The 16,293-nt window shown below is 41.7% G+C and overlaps 1 protein-coding gene across 1 annotated transcript in view; it reads left to right on the top strand.

Annotated features, from left to right (window-relative positions):
• CRHR2 (corticotropin releasing hormone receptor 2) overlaps positions 1 to 16,293 on the top strand; it is a 79,800-nt gene that overhangs the window by 55,343 nt on the left and 8,164 nt on the right. The window contains exons 5-8 of the mRNA XM_072412977.1: positions 709 to 826; positions 7,269 to 7,422; positions 12,336 to 12,396; positions 13,734 to 13,806. Coding sequence (XP_072269078.1) covers positions 709 to 826; positions 7,269 to 7,422; positions 12,336 to 12,396; positions 13,734 to 13,806 — 406 coding nt within the window. The remainder of the gene's footprint in view (positions 1 to 708; positions 827 to 7,268; positions 7,423 to 12,335; positions 12,397 to 13,733; positions 13,807 to 16,293) is intronic.

Genomic DNA, 16,293 nt, shown 5'->3' with positions numbered 1-16,293 from the left:
AGCCAGTAATTTTAGTGGTGCGCAGGACCGAAAAGGTTGGCGACCACTGGTCTAAGGTCAATTTTGGGAGGAAGCCAATTAACCTAACTGCATGTTTTTTTACCTCCCATTATCCCTAATTGAAAGGGACTGTCCCTCTTTGGGGAGACTGTTCCTACTCAGACCTCCTAACTGCCCCTGATTTGGAGATGTTGTCCTTCTTCATGCCTCCTGACTGTCCCTATTTGGGGGACTGCCTCTCTTCATATATCCCAATTGTCCCTTTATTAAACACTATTGGGGTTACTCAGAGACAGTTTTAGGCAAAATGGGGCTCTGAGAAAATATGAAGCAGAGGGCCAAAGCTCCCTGCCTCCCTCCCCCTGTCATTCTGTTATTGGAGCCCTGGAGAAGGTGGGGACCCTGGACAATTTGCCAATCCCCCCCCCCACCACCACCACCCTACAAATAGTCTTGTTATGAGTTGGTAGACATTCCTTCAATGGAGCCTTTAAAATATGGCAATGCTTAAGGATGTTCACAATCAAACCTGAAAAGGGTTCCAATATTTCCAAACATATCAAAGTAAACAATCTTCTATACTTTAATGTAACCATTCTATGGAAGTTGATGTGTTCTTCTCTTACACCAACCCAGTAGTTCTCATATTTCCACGACCATTGATTTAACATTTCTGCTCTATCTGAATGTCTTATTTATTGTTTCCAGGAGTATACGATGCCTTCGAAATATTATTCATTGGAATTTAATCACAACGTTTATCCTCCGGAACATCATGTGGTTCCTGCTTCAGATGATTGACCATAACATTCACGAGAAGAATGAGGTATGACAATTCGGTGGCTGGAATTACAATGGACTGCATTGGGCAAAGCCATATATCAATATAAATTCATTTCCATTCAAATGAAGTGAATGTAACTATAACAATTTATAACTTATTTTTGGATAGAGTTAGGAAGAGTTAAAATCACTAATATTTTGCTGTCTGAGATTTCCATGAAGTTTTGTTGTGAAGAAGAAAAGAAAAATTGATGAAATCTCCCCAAAGTGAGCAAAATATCCATCTGTCATGTCCACATTGTCCACATTGGAAGATTTCCCACATTCCTTCCTTTGGTGACAAATGTAATAATTTGATTTTTATCTTAATTTGGGGACAGTGGTCCTTGGAAAAAGTAGAAAGAACCCCCAGCACAATATAAACCGCAATGATGGAGGCTCTTCCCTGGTTTATCCAAATACTAAAAGGTTTTTTTTACATTTACTTTAATCATATATTTAGGTTTATCAAACAAGATGATAGATATCACATTAGTGGCTGCTTTATAAAATGGTGGTATCTAAGTGGTAAGTCATTATACTTTGCAGCACGAGGGTCCCAGGTGGTCCCAGCTCAACACCAAGCAAGAAGATGCATATACTAGAGTCAGATCTCGAATCTCCAGCAAAAGTACAGAATGGTCAAAACTGCATTCCTAGCCTCCTCATTGGTCAAAACGTAGCATGTGGCAAAGATGCTTATGTGGAATATCATTTCAATGTGACCTTTGGCACTGTTGTCGTTGTGAAACATTTATTATTGTACAACGTATGATACTGATGTGATTGCGCAGTCTTTTAAGCATCACACCTACCTATTTGGTCAAAGGAATAAGGACACACCTATAACTGATTGATTAAGGGTGTTTACAGTGAATGATATGGGTAATGTTACAGCATGCAAAGATATTTTCTCTCTTCCACCTCTGCACTTCCTTTTGCCTATGTGCTCCACCTATGAACTCCCTTCCATCTCTGCATAACATCCCTGTATTCCCTTCCACAACTACACTCCCTCTTACCCATGCACCTTACCCCTTCCACCTCTGCATCCCACCCCGGTATCTCCACTCTTGCAACTCCTTTTACCTATGTATTCCCGCTACCATGCACTCTCTTCCATCTCTGTGTTCCTTCAACCACTGCACCTCTTTTTATTTATGCATTCCATTTCTGAACCCTTTTCAATCTCTGCACCCCCTTCCAACACTGCACTAACTCTTACCCATGCACCCCACCTCTGAACCCCCTTCTACCTCTGCATCCCACCCCTGTACATCCTTCTGCTCTTGCACCTCCTTTTACTTATGTATCCACCTCGTATGTACTAACTTCCACCTCTGCATCCCACCCTTTCACCCAATACACCACTGCACCACCTTTTACTTTTGCACTCCACCTCTGAACCCCCTTTTACTTCTGCATTTTATCACTGTACCCCTTCCAGTTGTGCACTCCCTTTTACCTATTTATCCCCCCTCCCATAAACGTCTTTCCATCTCTGTACTCCTTCCACCACTGCACCTCTTTTTACCTATGCACTCCAATTCCTAATCTTCTTCTACCTCGGCATCCACTGTACCCCTTTCCACCTGTGCACTCTTTTTGACCCATTTGGCTAAAGGTATGAGGTATACACCCCTCTAAATGATTGAGTTAGAGTGTTTCCAGTGAAGAATATCGGTAATGCTACACCATACAAAGATATTTTCTATAATTGTGCATTTACAACCTTGTAGAAAGTCTGCTGAAGGCCTTTTTGTGTTCTAGCTTCTGTGGACAGAGCCAGCTTCATAGGGACGTGACTCAATCAGGTTGGTCAGGAAAACTCGAGAGTCCTACATGTAGCCCTGACCTCAACCCTACTAATTGGCACAAATTGGATAACTCGGCAAACATTCCTTATGTCACCATGCAGAATCCTATAATAGCCTTTCCAGAAGAGTAGAGGCTGTCATAGCCACCAAAGGTGGCCAAGTCTTTATCAATGGTCAAGGCTTTTGAATGGGATATCCAACAAGCTCATACAGGTGTGAAGATCAGATGAACACAAACGTTTGGTAAATGTAACTTGTGGCCCAGGTGTCACAGTGTAGCCCTAATTGAAATGTGACATTTGGCACAGAACCTCTTCTGGTCTCAACAAGGCTTTTATCTTATAGATCTTATAGATTTGTTCTTTGCTTGAACAAGTTTCCCTTCTTTTTCTAATGGACCTCAAATGGCCTTGAACAAATCTTTGAAAGGTCCCAGTACACCTGAGGTCAGATCGATTATTTCTATAACCCTCATTATTCTCAGCCTCCAGTCTCCGTCTTAGTCACCTCTACTTACTGAATCAGCGTGGGTTTGCTGAACAATACATTTCTCCGCACTTATGATACATGCATCTCCGGCATCGGAGCGCTCGGATGTGCCTTTTGTTCAGATAAAATTAATAGATAGATAAAGGATTAAAATGACAAGAACAGATAATAGTCTTTACAAAAAACAGAATTAGTTTAGTGGAAAGGAACTGATTTTGAAAACCAAAAATATGCAGACTGTCCCAGATAGTAAGATTAGGAAAAGGCCGCACTTATTTTGATTTGTCACAAACAGGCAGATGAAAGGTAATGAGCAACATAATACATTTATTTGTGTCATTTGGCTGATGTGTGTGTATGGTTGGTGTACCCAGGACATCTGGAGGTCTGCTGGATCTTTTATATTACAGCACCAGGGGTGCAGTCAAAAAAAAAAAAGAAGAGGGAGTACGGTACTATCTATGTAAATGTGCCTGCCCAACTATACACCTGTCTATGTGTCACTCAAAGGGGAAGAAAAAACTTCCCCCACAGTGACGTCATGATACCAGAACCAGCCCACTCTCCCATCGCAGATCTAAGCCAGAGAGACAACCCGCCCACCACCCTGAGCCTGCAATTCCATACGGGAGGCATGGTCGCGGACCACCAAAGAATACTTTGCAAAATAGGAGTGGACATGCATGCCCATTCCCTAAAAAAGTGAGGGCAAATTTTTTTTTTGGGGGGGGAAATGTTTTTCTTTTACACCTCTGCATTCCACCACTGCACTCCCTTTTACCCAGGCACCCCACTTCTGAAACCCCTTTTACCTCTACATTGCACCCCTGTACCTTTACCCTTACACCTCCTTTTACCCATGTACCCCACCAATGAACTCCCTTCCATTTTTGCATCCCACTTTTGTAATCCATCCAACACTGCACCTCCATTTCCTTATCCACTCCATCTCTGAACTCCTTTCTAGCTCTGCAACCCACCAATGTACCTCCTTCTACCACTGCACTCCTTTTTACCAATGCAGCCCACCTCTGCTCCCCCTATCCCTTCTTTATCCTACTACTGTAACCCCTTAAATAAATGCACTCCCTTTTACCTATTCACTCCTCATCTCAACTCCCTTCTACCTCTGCATCCCACCACTATACCCCTTCCACCACTGCACTTCCTTTTACCCAGGCCCTTTGAACCCCCTTTTATGTCTGTATCCCACCCCTGTACCTCTACTCTTGCACCTCTTTTTACCAATGTACCCCACCCCACCATCGCAGAGCCCTCAGTCCCTCTGCAATCAGATTCCATTTGGTCCTGCGCTGTGCCAGATTTCTTCTTCCTGGCAAGGGGAACCAGCAGGCGCTGCCATCTTCTTCTGTCTCTTCTTACGTCACCAAATCTCGTACTGAAAAGGTGTAAGTTTGGGTGATATTTACACCTAAAAATTTTTAGAAAGTGCCGATCTCAAAAAGTCTTTTCTGTGCCAGTGCATAAGGAGCAGTCTGAAGCCTCCGGGGATACCCAATAGCATGCTGCTCTGGGTTTCTTATTCAGTCTTTGCCGCCACTGTGGAAAAGGTGGAAGGGTTCTCTATTTCTAACTAAAATAAACTTAAAAATAAAAAAAAAATTTTTCCACCCTTTTTATACCATGTTTAAAATGTCATGATAAGTCTGCTTAAATACTCATCAAGTCTTCAGACTAGTTATATGTTGTACATGGCCTTCTGTTTCGTTACTTCTTCTCTGCGCTATGCAATCTTTCCTGGTGCAAAAGGCGGCAATGATGAGAAGAGGTCAGCACTGCTTCCTGGACTGGTAAACTGGGAATAACGGGCACCTTGTCTCATCAGGAGGTCAAGCAATGACACCTTTATTATTATGAGTTAAGTGACACTGGATTTCATTCAATTTGGAAGACTGAGGGCATTTTAGAAGAAAGGGATAATGCAAAGAAACTGTTAGGGATTGGAGGTGAATACTGCAGCACAAGCTGGTTTTAGGTAAAGATTGGGAGACATTTAAAAAAAGAAAAAAAAGAAAATGAAACTCTATTTATAGCAGCAGTGTTGTTAATATTGTTGCATTTGATAATGTCACCGATATTTTCTTTGACAGAATAAAAAAGTGATAACCTTTTTTTATTATTTTTACATCAATTTCTGTTTCAAAACAACATACAAATAATTAACACATTTTTGTAAACCAGAAATGTTTTGTACTTTAATTAGAGGCTACTCCTTCACACTTCATCTATAATTCAGAGAATAAAATACAAGGCCATCTGGAGATCTGTCCTTAACTGTAAATGTAACAAGAATGTTAATCTGTATGTAAACCATAAAATCTGTTCTGTAAATTCTGCTCCTTTCACTTAGTATTATTCTAAGAGTATTCAAACACAAATAACAAGCAATGCAAATTACCTCGGTGCCAAATGTAGTGTTTGACTAGAAGGCGATAATGAGAGTCCTGATGTTTGGAAATGTTCTGTTACCATATTCATAGATTATGAAGCATGGTGGACAATGCTCCTAAGACCATTTGGCTTCGTGTATCCTGTCTATGGTTTTATAGATGCTAATAAGCCTCAGGACTGAATTTCATTTTCAAACTTCCATCAATATGTAATTATTTGAGTCTGCCTGAAGAGTGTCATTAAAACACATAATGGCTGTTTAGCAATGAACTATCGCTGGGAAAGTAAACACTTTGTCTGGAAGTATGTCAGGTACAGCACAGCTTACAGACTACAGCAATCAGGACTATGAAATGGAGAAATAGCATAAAGAAATCCATTCCAATACTGCTCACCTCTGCAATCCCTCTGTAGGTAGCTCCTTCTACTACTAAACTCCCTTTTACCTACGCACCTCACACCTCAACACCCTTGCTCCTTTGCACGACACAACCCTGTACCTAGGCACCCCACTTTTAAAACCCCTTTCACCTCTGCATCAGCCCAGTGTACATTTACCCTTGCACCGCCTTTTACCAATGTACCCCACCTATGAACTCCCTTCCATTCTGCATCCCACCATTGTACCCCACCCAACACTGCACCTCCTTTTACCAATGTACTCCTCCTCTGACCTTTTTCCCCCTCTGTATCCCACCACTGTAGCCCTAATAAACCAATGCACTCAACTTTTTGTATGCACTCCACTTCTCAACTCCCTTCCACTTCTGCATCCCTCCACTGTACCCCTTCCACCACTGCACCTCATTTTGCCTATATACCCTACTTATGAACTTTCTTTCCACCCCTGCATCCTACCACTTTACCTTCTTCTACCACTGCACTCCCCTTTACCCAGGCACCTCGCCTCTGTAACCCTTTTAACCTCTGCATCGCATGCCTGTACCTCCACTCTTGCACCTCCTTTTATCCATGTAAGCCACCTATAAACTTAGATCCGCTTCTGCATCCCATCACTGTATCCTCTTCTACCATTGCACTCCCTTTTACCTAAGCAACCCACCTCTAATCTCACTTCCACGTTGGCATCCCACCACTGTAGCCCCCTAAACCAATGCACTGCCTTTTACCTATGCACCCCACTTCTCAACTCCCTTCCACCTCTGTATCCTACCACTATATCCCTTCCACCACTACACTTACTTTTGCCTATGTCCCCTATTTAAGAACTCCCGTCCAACTTACCACTGTAGCCCTCTTCTACCACTGCACACCCTTTTACTCATCTCTGTTCCCCCTTCTAACTCTTCTTCCCACCCCTTTTACCCTTGAACCTCCTTTTACCATTGCACCCCCCTAAAAAATCCCTTTCACCTCTTCATCTCACCACTGCATCTTTTTTTACTTTTGCACTCCTTTTTATCTATGTACCCCCTATGAACCCCTTTCTACCTCTACATCCCACCACTGTACCCCATTTCCACCAATGCAGTCCTTTTGACATATGCACCCCACTCCTCAGCTATGGAAACAGTGATGGTGCCAATTGACACTGAGAGCATCTAAACCCGCTCCCAAAATGCACCTATTAGAAATAAAAAAAGAAAGGAATATTTCCTTTCCTTTCAGCATATTTCTAACTGTATATACAAATTGGCTGTAAAAAATATAACTGTCCCAGAATCAATATAACTACCCCTTACCTTCAACTCCCATCTTCTCTTTCAGATTTGGTGTCGATGTATCACAACGATTTACAATTATTTTGTGGTCACCAACTTCTTCTGGATGTTTGTGGAAGGCTGCTACCTCCACACCGCCATAGTGATGACCTACTCCACCGACAAACTCCGCAAATGGGTCTTCCTCTTCATAGGATGGTGTAAGCTTTTTTTCATTATTCTCGCCAGCTCATACTTTAGCTTTCAAGTTTCTGAATCTGTTAAAGTACAGAAAGAATTTCATTGAGTTTTACAATTAATAAATCATGAAACCAAACACAATATACATTTACCGACCTACTTAAAGATTTAGATATTTTCCCCATAACCACATTACGTGGGAAATCAATTTTAATCTATCCAGATACTTTTTAATACCTCTGAATGGATGCCGTCCAAAACTGCTTCTCTATAATTGAACTCGGCCGGCACCTCCAGGACCAGGACATCTTAAAAATATGTTTTTCTTCCTTCCATTTATCATCTGGCGAGATTATTTTATTGGCTGCTGAATGCTGTGATTATAAATTACAGAAATATGAAGACAAACCAGTTTTTTATGTTCTGGTATAATTCCAATAGTGTAGAGAATATTTTTAGGGAACTATTGGTGCCTAAAGAAGGGGAATATGTGGTATTGTGCAGAAAACAAATTATAGAGACTTCCAACCATAATGATTGATGGATATCCCATTCCTAAACCATTGGTATTAATGTACCATAGCTCCCACCACAAACTCTTTGCAACTAGAAAGACTTCCTCTCATCCACAAGTTTTTGGACGGTGTCTGTGGGACCATGGCTCCATTTCTGACGTCATATACTGACATTGGATGAGAAGACCTGGCTACAGATCACTAATTCAGCACAATGGTGTTCCGTAGGGTTAAGGTCAGGGCTTTCTGCAGAATACTTGAGTCCATTTTCACCAAACTGGTGACCCCATGTCTTTATGGAGCTGGCTTTGTACACAAATGTTCTGTAAAGCTGGGTATTCACGTACATTTGGCTATATGGTACATCATTGGCTCGTAAGTTGGATCCAAGTTGTAAAACTGACAGCTCAGTTTGCAGAATACACAGGGAGAATGCAGCTTTCACTGTGTATTCATCTGGGCTCTGTGACAGATGGGCAGTGTGCCCTGTTTACCAGGAGTGCATACAAAGTAAGGTGGCTGTCATTCTTACAGCAGAGTGGAGTGCCGCTGGTTATGTGGGGAGATCCTCAATCTTATTTGTATTCTTCAGGAATGAGCTATTAGAATTAGGAGCAGAGGTCCAGATGATGCAGTGGCAGAAGTGGTGCCCACCCCAGTAATGCCCCTGGACCATGGCACATCAAACATTTCTGGGCCCCCCCCCCCCTAAACCATGTTTAAAATTTCAGCATTGCAAAAGCCATGTTCGTCCCGATACAGAAATACCCCATGCCCTCCTCAATGGCAGCTCCACCCTTTAAAACAGAACTACAAAAATCATACATAAAGCACAGTGCAATAAAAACAATTATATTTTCTGTTGCCACATTCTCCATTATCACTGAATCCATGAGAAGTATTGCAGACAGAATTAAATTTGGCAATATATTCTATAAAAATCCTTTCTCGTCAAATCAAAGTGAGTTCTGTCCAGAGAAACATCTGCGCCTAAAGGCTCGAAAAGCCTCGTTGTGTTTATGGCCGGCGGCGTGTTCGTAGCAGAGCCTCGGAGTATGAAACGTTTGGCGGTTGGGTTAGGAAGCGCAGAGCAGAATGCAAACATAGTGATTGTGTTTAATAGAGCCAGCGAGCTGGAGCGACGCAGAATTCTACCATCTGTATAATCTGCTCCATAAAATGCTCAATAACACCCAAAGCGTGACTGGGTGAATGCCATACGGAGCAGCGGAAATACTCTCTCAAAATATACTCATTCTAATCATCTGGAACTGAACAGCTTTCAGCTGGGAAAAAGAGAAATATAAGAACGGGGCAATTAAAGCAGATGTAGCCCCCAGGGGCTGAAACAGTGACAAGCAGTGCATTTCCTGGATGCATTTGGTAATGCGTTAGCGCAAAGCATGTTTAATGCATGTTACATGTGTCATATGTCATTCATTTTGAATAGCTACCCATTGCAGTGCAGCTCCGGTGCATATCCATATTTCTGACAGGGCATAGCAATGCACTTTAATGGAAAAAAAGCTTCATTAGATTAAGCTTTCAGCAATAAAAGTATATTCTAAAGTAATGTAAAGTCGAAGGGTTAAACTAGAAATTAAACATATATGTTTTAAATCAAACATCAAATTAAGTCTGATCAGACGACATCCTGGAAGCAAATAAAGGAAATGAATTTGGCATGAGATATGCAGTACACGGTGTTCACATATTTCCTCTGAAAAGCTGATTTGCCAAATTGGAGAGAACATTAGCCAAGGTCTCTTCTAAATGCAGCATGTGTTCTCTTTGAGAACATTTTTCAAACATTGGGTAGCTCTTCCATATGTTTTATTAAAATCTGCCTTCTACCCCTTAATAAATCTACCCTTTATAAAAACTGCCCTCTAGCCTTCCTTTCATTAAATCCACCGTCCAGGCTTCTTTTATCTAAATCTGCCCTCCAGCCTTCGCTTCCAGTTGCATCGGCTCCTCTCCTTGACTGAAATAGCTTCTTCTGATGTCACTGCACATGGCCAACATATGCATTAGAAGCTGCAGCAAGTCAAAGCCCCCCTCATTTCCTGGTTTGAGGACATCCAGTACCATCTGATCATTATCTGACTGCTGCCTCAACCATCTCTGACCTCAATCCTCAGCCTTTCTTAATCAGGGTTCCTGCAGAGGTTCTAGGAGTACCTTGATTGTGATTGATTGACTTTGATTTGATGGTGCCTGCATAGTTCTGGGGCCATTGGTGTGGAAAGTTGAATGGCACCAATGATTTTTTAGCGGTCTGTAAGGTAGGCATTATTCACACACTGATTAATAATGAACAGGGCATTCTTCCCCCTGACCACTAATGTAAGGGAGATTCTTGCCACTGACTACAAATGTAAAGAGCATTATTCCCAATGGCAACCAATGTAAGGGGCATTTTTAGCAATGTCCACCACTGAAAAGGGCATTCTTCCCAATGACCACCAATGAACAGAGCATTCTTTCTAATGGCCACCAATGTAAGAAGCATTCTTTCCAATACCCAATAGTGTAAGGATTATTCTTTCGATTGACCACCAATGTAAGCGCATTCTACCTAATGGCCACCAATAAACAGGGCATTCATCCCAGTAGCAACCAATGTAAGAAGCATTCTTCCCAATGACCATCAATGTAGGAACATTCTTCTCAATGACCACCAATGTAAGCACATTTTTCCCAATGGCCACCAATAAACAGGGCATTCATCCCAGTGGCAACCAATGTAAGAAGCATTCTTTCCAATGACCACCAATGTAAGGAACATTCTTCTTAATGACCACCAATGTAAGAAGCTTTCTTCCCAATGAAAACCAATGTAAGGAGCATTATTCCCAATGACCACCAATGTAAGAAGAATCATTCCCAATTGCCACTAATAAACACGGCATTCATCCCAGTGGCAACCAATGTAAGAAGCATTCTTCCCAATGGCCACCAATGTAAGGAGCATTATTCCTAAATGCCACCAATAAACAGGGAATTCATCCCAGTGGCAACGAATGTAAGAATCCTTCTTCCCAATGACCACCAATGTAAGAATCCTTCTTCCCAATGACCCACAATGTAAGGAGCACTCTTCTCAATGACCACCAATGTAAGGAGAAAAACTTCTCAACTAATACCAAGGTAATGGACATTTTTCTCAATGACTCTGAATGGGGAAATTCTTCCAACTAACCAGCTATCTAAAGGGGCATTCTTCCTATTATTCACCAATGTACACTAAGAAGCATTCTTCCCAGCGACCACCAGTGTAAGAGTCATTTATCCCAATGTCCATCAATGTAATGGGAAACTCTTTCCACTGATCACCAATGTAAGGAGCTTTTTCCCCAATGACCACCAATGGAGAGAGCATTGTTCTCACCAACCGCTAATGTAAAAGTGAATCTGTCCTTTGACCCCCAAATAACTGTCTTAGGTTCATGTTGAACTCCCTGCCTAAACTGGCAATGGGCAAAATCAGTAGGTGTGGGATGAAGGGGACATGGTATTTATTATTTATGAATTCTATAGGTGTAAGAAACAAAAATTGAACATGCTATTGTATTAGGTAATCAGGAGGCTGGTATAAGGGAGACTACAATTTAAATCCAATTTTTAGTAACAATAAATAAATGACAATGTAACTATTTTAATTAATGTGACATTGTGCCCTTCATGTCCTGTAGTCCCTATGTCCCTGCCCCGGCTGCCTTCCTCTAGTCGCACCTCTGATAAAGATCACTGACATCCAATTTTCTGATTTTTCTGATGCTCACTTTTGAATTTTGACTTTACAAAGTAACAGAACGTCAGTTTCTGCACATACAGCCTGCACATGTTCTGGATCTTTGTCAAGTTCTATCAAGCCATAAATCAGCATAAAGCAGCAGATAATTACCTCTAATTAGCCATGCGGATCAGAGAGGGAAAAGAACGAGCATGTCTGGAGAACCATGGGTCAAAAATAAACCTTCAATTAATAGTCACTTTTGGAACCTTTTAAAAAAAAGATGAAGGATTTGGGAAACTGGCTCAGCTTCCTCCAATCACCAGCAATTCTTTTACATAAAAAAGCAAACTTAGCATCAGATCCCGGGGCGGATGTAGCCAATAGTGGGCCCCTGTGGAGTCCCCTGTTGGCTGAGGTGGGTCCAGTTTGCAGTTTGCTATGTCCACCCCTGATCAGATCAGCTGCAGCCACTCACCTGGTTCAATGTTACAAAGTTACATTGTTGCAGTCTGATCTCTGTGGTAGACAAGACAGGGAAAATTCCACTTCCTGCCTGCAGCAGACTAACGACATCATCTTAGCCTAGACAAAGTCACTGAATGTAGCTTAAGGATGGCTTTGTAATGATAAAAGGTGAAAAGGTCCAACTTAATGATATTGGCTTTACTTTTTTTTCTAGGTATTCCATGTCCCATAATAATTGCCTGGGCCATAGGAAAGCTGTGCAATGAAAACGAACAGTAAGTGGAAGGAGTGCAGTGGGAACTCACCTCTCCTTGCTCCATGTGTCAGTGCCAACATTTTTCATTCAGTCCACATAGTGATAATACCGTGTTTAGAGGCTTTGCAATTCACTTGTAAAGTTAGGCACGTTGTCTTCACCTGATTGATTCTACCCTCTCATTTACCCCCCATATTCAGAACATTTCCAGGTCCGGGCACTTTCACCTACGCAACATCTCCACAATTCGCCCCTACCTGTCCCCTGAGACCACCAAGCCCCTTGTACATACTCTTATCATCTCTCGCCTGGACTACTGTAACCTCCTCCTCTCTGGTATTCCACTAACCCGACTCTCTCCTCTGCAATCTAATATGAATGCTGCAGCCAGACTCATCCAATACACAGCCTTCCCACCTACCTACCCCATACACAGCCTTCCCACCTACCTACCCCATACACAGCCTTCCCACCTACCCCATACACAACCTGCGCACCTACCTACCCCATACACAGCTTCCCACCGCTCCTCTACTGCTGCCTCTCTTTGTAGTTCTCTTCACTGGCTTCCATTTCACCAGAGAATCAAATTCATCTCCTGTGCTTTACCTTCAAATCCCCCCACAGTTCTTGTCCCACTTACCTTTCTGCCCTGATAGAGAAATACCCCCCTAGGTGCTCTCTTCGTTCACACGCACGGCTCAAAGACTTTTCTAGAGCTGCCCTGACTCTCTGGAATGGTCTTTCTCATTCTATTCGGTTTGCTTCTACTTTCTGCACATTTTTTCAACCTCACCTACCCGTCTTCCTCTGTCTCCTAAACCCTCACTACTTCCTACCATTCCATATCCCTCCTTTTATTGTGTGATACGTCCCTCTCCTACTAGATTGTAAGCTCTTCGGGGCAGGGTCCTCTCCTCCTCCTGTGTCACTGCCTGTATCTGTCTATCATTTGCAGCCCCTATTTATTGTACAGCACTGCGTTATATGTTGGCGCTATATAAATACTGTTTAATGATAATAACAGGCTGGAATATCATCAGAGTGCAGTAGAGGAAGCAATTCCTAAATCTTGTTTTTTTCCTGTTTATTATTATTATTATTATTAATATTATTATTAGTATTATTATTATTAATAATAATAATAAAGTTGGTAAAAATTGTGAAAATTAGCATTATTTTGTAAAAATTTTGTAACAATTTCACCAGTCACATAAATAGGATTTTCACATTAAAATCTAATATTTAAGTCAAAATGAAAAGAAAAGGTTTTTTCATATTGTTTACATAATCTTTTTATATTTTATATATTCTTTATATTCAGTCACTCATCACAATACATTTATTCCTCATTAGGTGTTGGATTGGGAAAGAGCCCGGAAAATACATTGATTACATCTACCAGGGACCCGTCATCCTCGTCCTTCTTGTAAGTAGTATTTGTTTATAGATTGTGTAATCTAAACTGCATTATAAATAAATAAATAAATGTTGTTGTTTGGATTTTGAAAATGAAGCAAAGCTAGAGTGATTTTTGTTTATTTTGGTTAAAATTAACAAATTCAAAATATTTATATTTATTAAAATTCATATATTCATTCATATCATATCAAAGATCTTTTTATTTTACATAGAAAAATTAAATACAAGTTGGTCCCATGACAATAGATTGCAGATCATTCCAGGCTTTCTTATTAGAAAAAGCCCAGCACTAGCTACTTTCCAACTGCCTCAATCTAAATACAAATCAATGCAATGCCATGCAGGCAGAATAGAAGTCCGAGGAACCTTAGTGCTCCGCCTGGTGTATGAGCACATCTGTGAATTTATGTCCAACCAAACAAAAGCACCAGGTGCAAAAAAATGAATGCACGAAAGTGAATCGCAAAGGGAACACAAGGTGCTATCACATGGTCCTGACCATAATCAATGTTGGGTCTCTTTACCTAAGATTCTCCAGGGCGTAATGGCCCTGACAGGGGTCATGTTTCCATACTCAGTGTCATGTTTGGAGTGACTCTAGGGGGCGCTATGGTTTGCACAATAGTGGTGTGAGCCCTGAAAAGGGCCAAGGTGCAGAATGTAGGCAACAGCCTGGTCTTCTCTAGAGCCTCTAGTGGTGAGGATGTTGCACTGCAGGCTGCTGCCAGGTTGTGGTCCTTGGGCACACCAGGGTGGGTAGGACAATGCCCCCTACCTAATCAGCAAGCAGGAGATAGCAATGGTTATTAACAGGCTATCTGCTGGATGGCCAGCTAGAGGGGCTATACTGAATAAATATGGAGCTAGCAGCCCTCCTTTTTGGCTGGATAAAAGGAAAATCCTATGGCCCGGCTAAAAGGCCCAGCCAAATAAAAAAGTTGTGCAGGATTAAGGTGTCCGTGTGTGTACTAATACAGATGTGTGCCCTGGGCTGCCTAAACTAAGAATACAGACACCGAAGTCCTTTCACTCCTTGTCTTTCAGCCAGACCAGGTGGCACCCGTCACCATCAGCCGATGGGGATTGTGCCCCAAAACCTCCCATGCTCCAGTCTTTAAATCCAGAGTAAATAAGCAATCAGCACCCTTGAAGATACCCGGATGTTTCTACCTCTGGAACTGATAAGAAAAGATATTACACTTAGCTAAAGATTTGGGAAGCTAGCTGGAAAGTGTGTTGACTCATTCAGCTGTGTATGTAGTCTGATCTCCAGTTATAGCTATGTATGTTTTAGGGATGTGAAGGAATTTGAAGAGGCCAGAGGAAACCCATGCAAAAAGAAGGAGAACATGCAACCTCCAAAATGGATAGTGTCCTAGACAAAATTTAAACCTTGGTGCCACCATGCCACCCCTCCAGGAGCCTCGGCACAGGGATAGGACGCATACAGTTCATTTTTGTAACTGGCTTCCTTTTGACAAATGCCATGGTTGACCTAATCAAGGCCAGGTCACCTCTTTTCCCGTCTCTTGCAAACATTTTCCAACCTGTGCTGCTAGTAGATTGCAAAACTTTTTGATTTGGTCAGCAGGGACTCTTCTCCATGCAGTACACAGATAGTAATGACCTCGAGCCGTTTATATAAGATTAATAAGTCCCGGGCATCCCGTAAATAGGGGAATGTTTCTTCCAGTCAGTTTTATTGATGGAGCTTATTTTCACAACATTAAATTAAATGAAGTTTCATGTTCGTCCTTGAGGAGGAGAGAGCAATACAGGAGGACGCAGGGAAGAGTCTATAGAGGAGTTCAGTAAATACAAATGCCTGGCCTGCCTGATCTGAGCATGAAATACAATCCGAGGATGAGAGATGGATTTATTATATGAGAGATGTGTCACCGGGAAATGAGGGAATAAATTACTAGAATAGGATGTTCCTGGGTGAAAAAAAAATCTGAAAAGTCATCAGAACATCTTATTTATAGAGTTCATGTTATGTTTTATTAGCCATGTACATTTGTAATGGGTCATCTAGAAAGACAGAAAGAAAAAGAGAGAGACTGACAGAGAGAGAAAGCGAGAGAAAGAGAGACAGATATATTGGGCCTGATTTATTAAACCACTCGAAGGCTGGAGAGGATACACTTTCATCAGTGAAGCTGGGTGATCCAGCTAACTTGGAATGGATAACAGAAGAGAGGAAAAGAGAGAGAGACAGAGAGCGCGAGAGAGAGAGAGAGAGAGAGAGAGGGAAAGAGAGAAAAGTAAAGAGAGAGAATGAAAGGGAGAGAGAGAGAAAAGAGAGCAAAAGAGAAAGAGCAAGAGGGAAAGAAAGAGAAAGAAAGAGAGAGAGAGAGAGAGCAGAAAAGAGGGAGGGAAAGAGAAAGAAAGAGAGAAAGAGAGAAAGAGAGAAAGAAAGAAAGAAAGAAAGAAAGAAAGAAAGAAAGAAAGAAAGAAAGAAAGAAAGAAAGAGAGAAAGAAAGAGAGAAAGAAA

This window comes from Pyxicephalus adspersus, chromosome 5 (genome assembly GCF_032062135.1).
Source record: "Pyxicephalus adspersus chromosome 5, UCB_Pads_2.0, whole genome shotgun sequence".
NCBI classification, from domain to species: Eukaryota; Metazoa; Chordata; class Amphibia; order Anura; family Pyxicephalidae; genus Pyxicephalus; species Pyxicephalus adspersus.
This window is presented reverse-complemented; position numbering and strand designations above follow the sequence as displayed.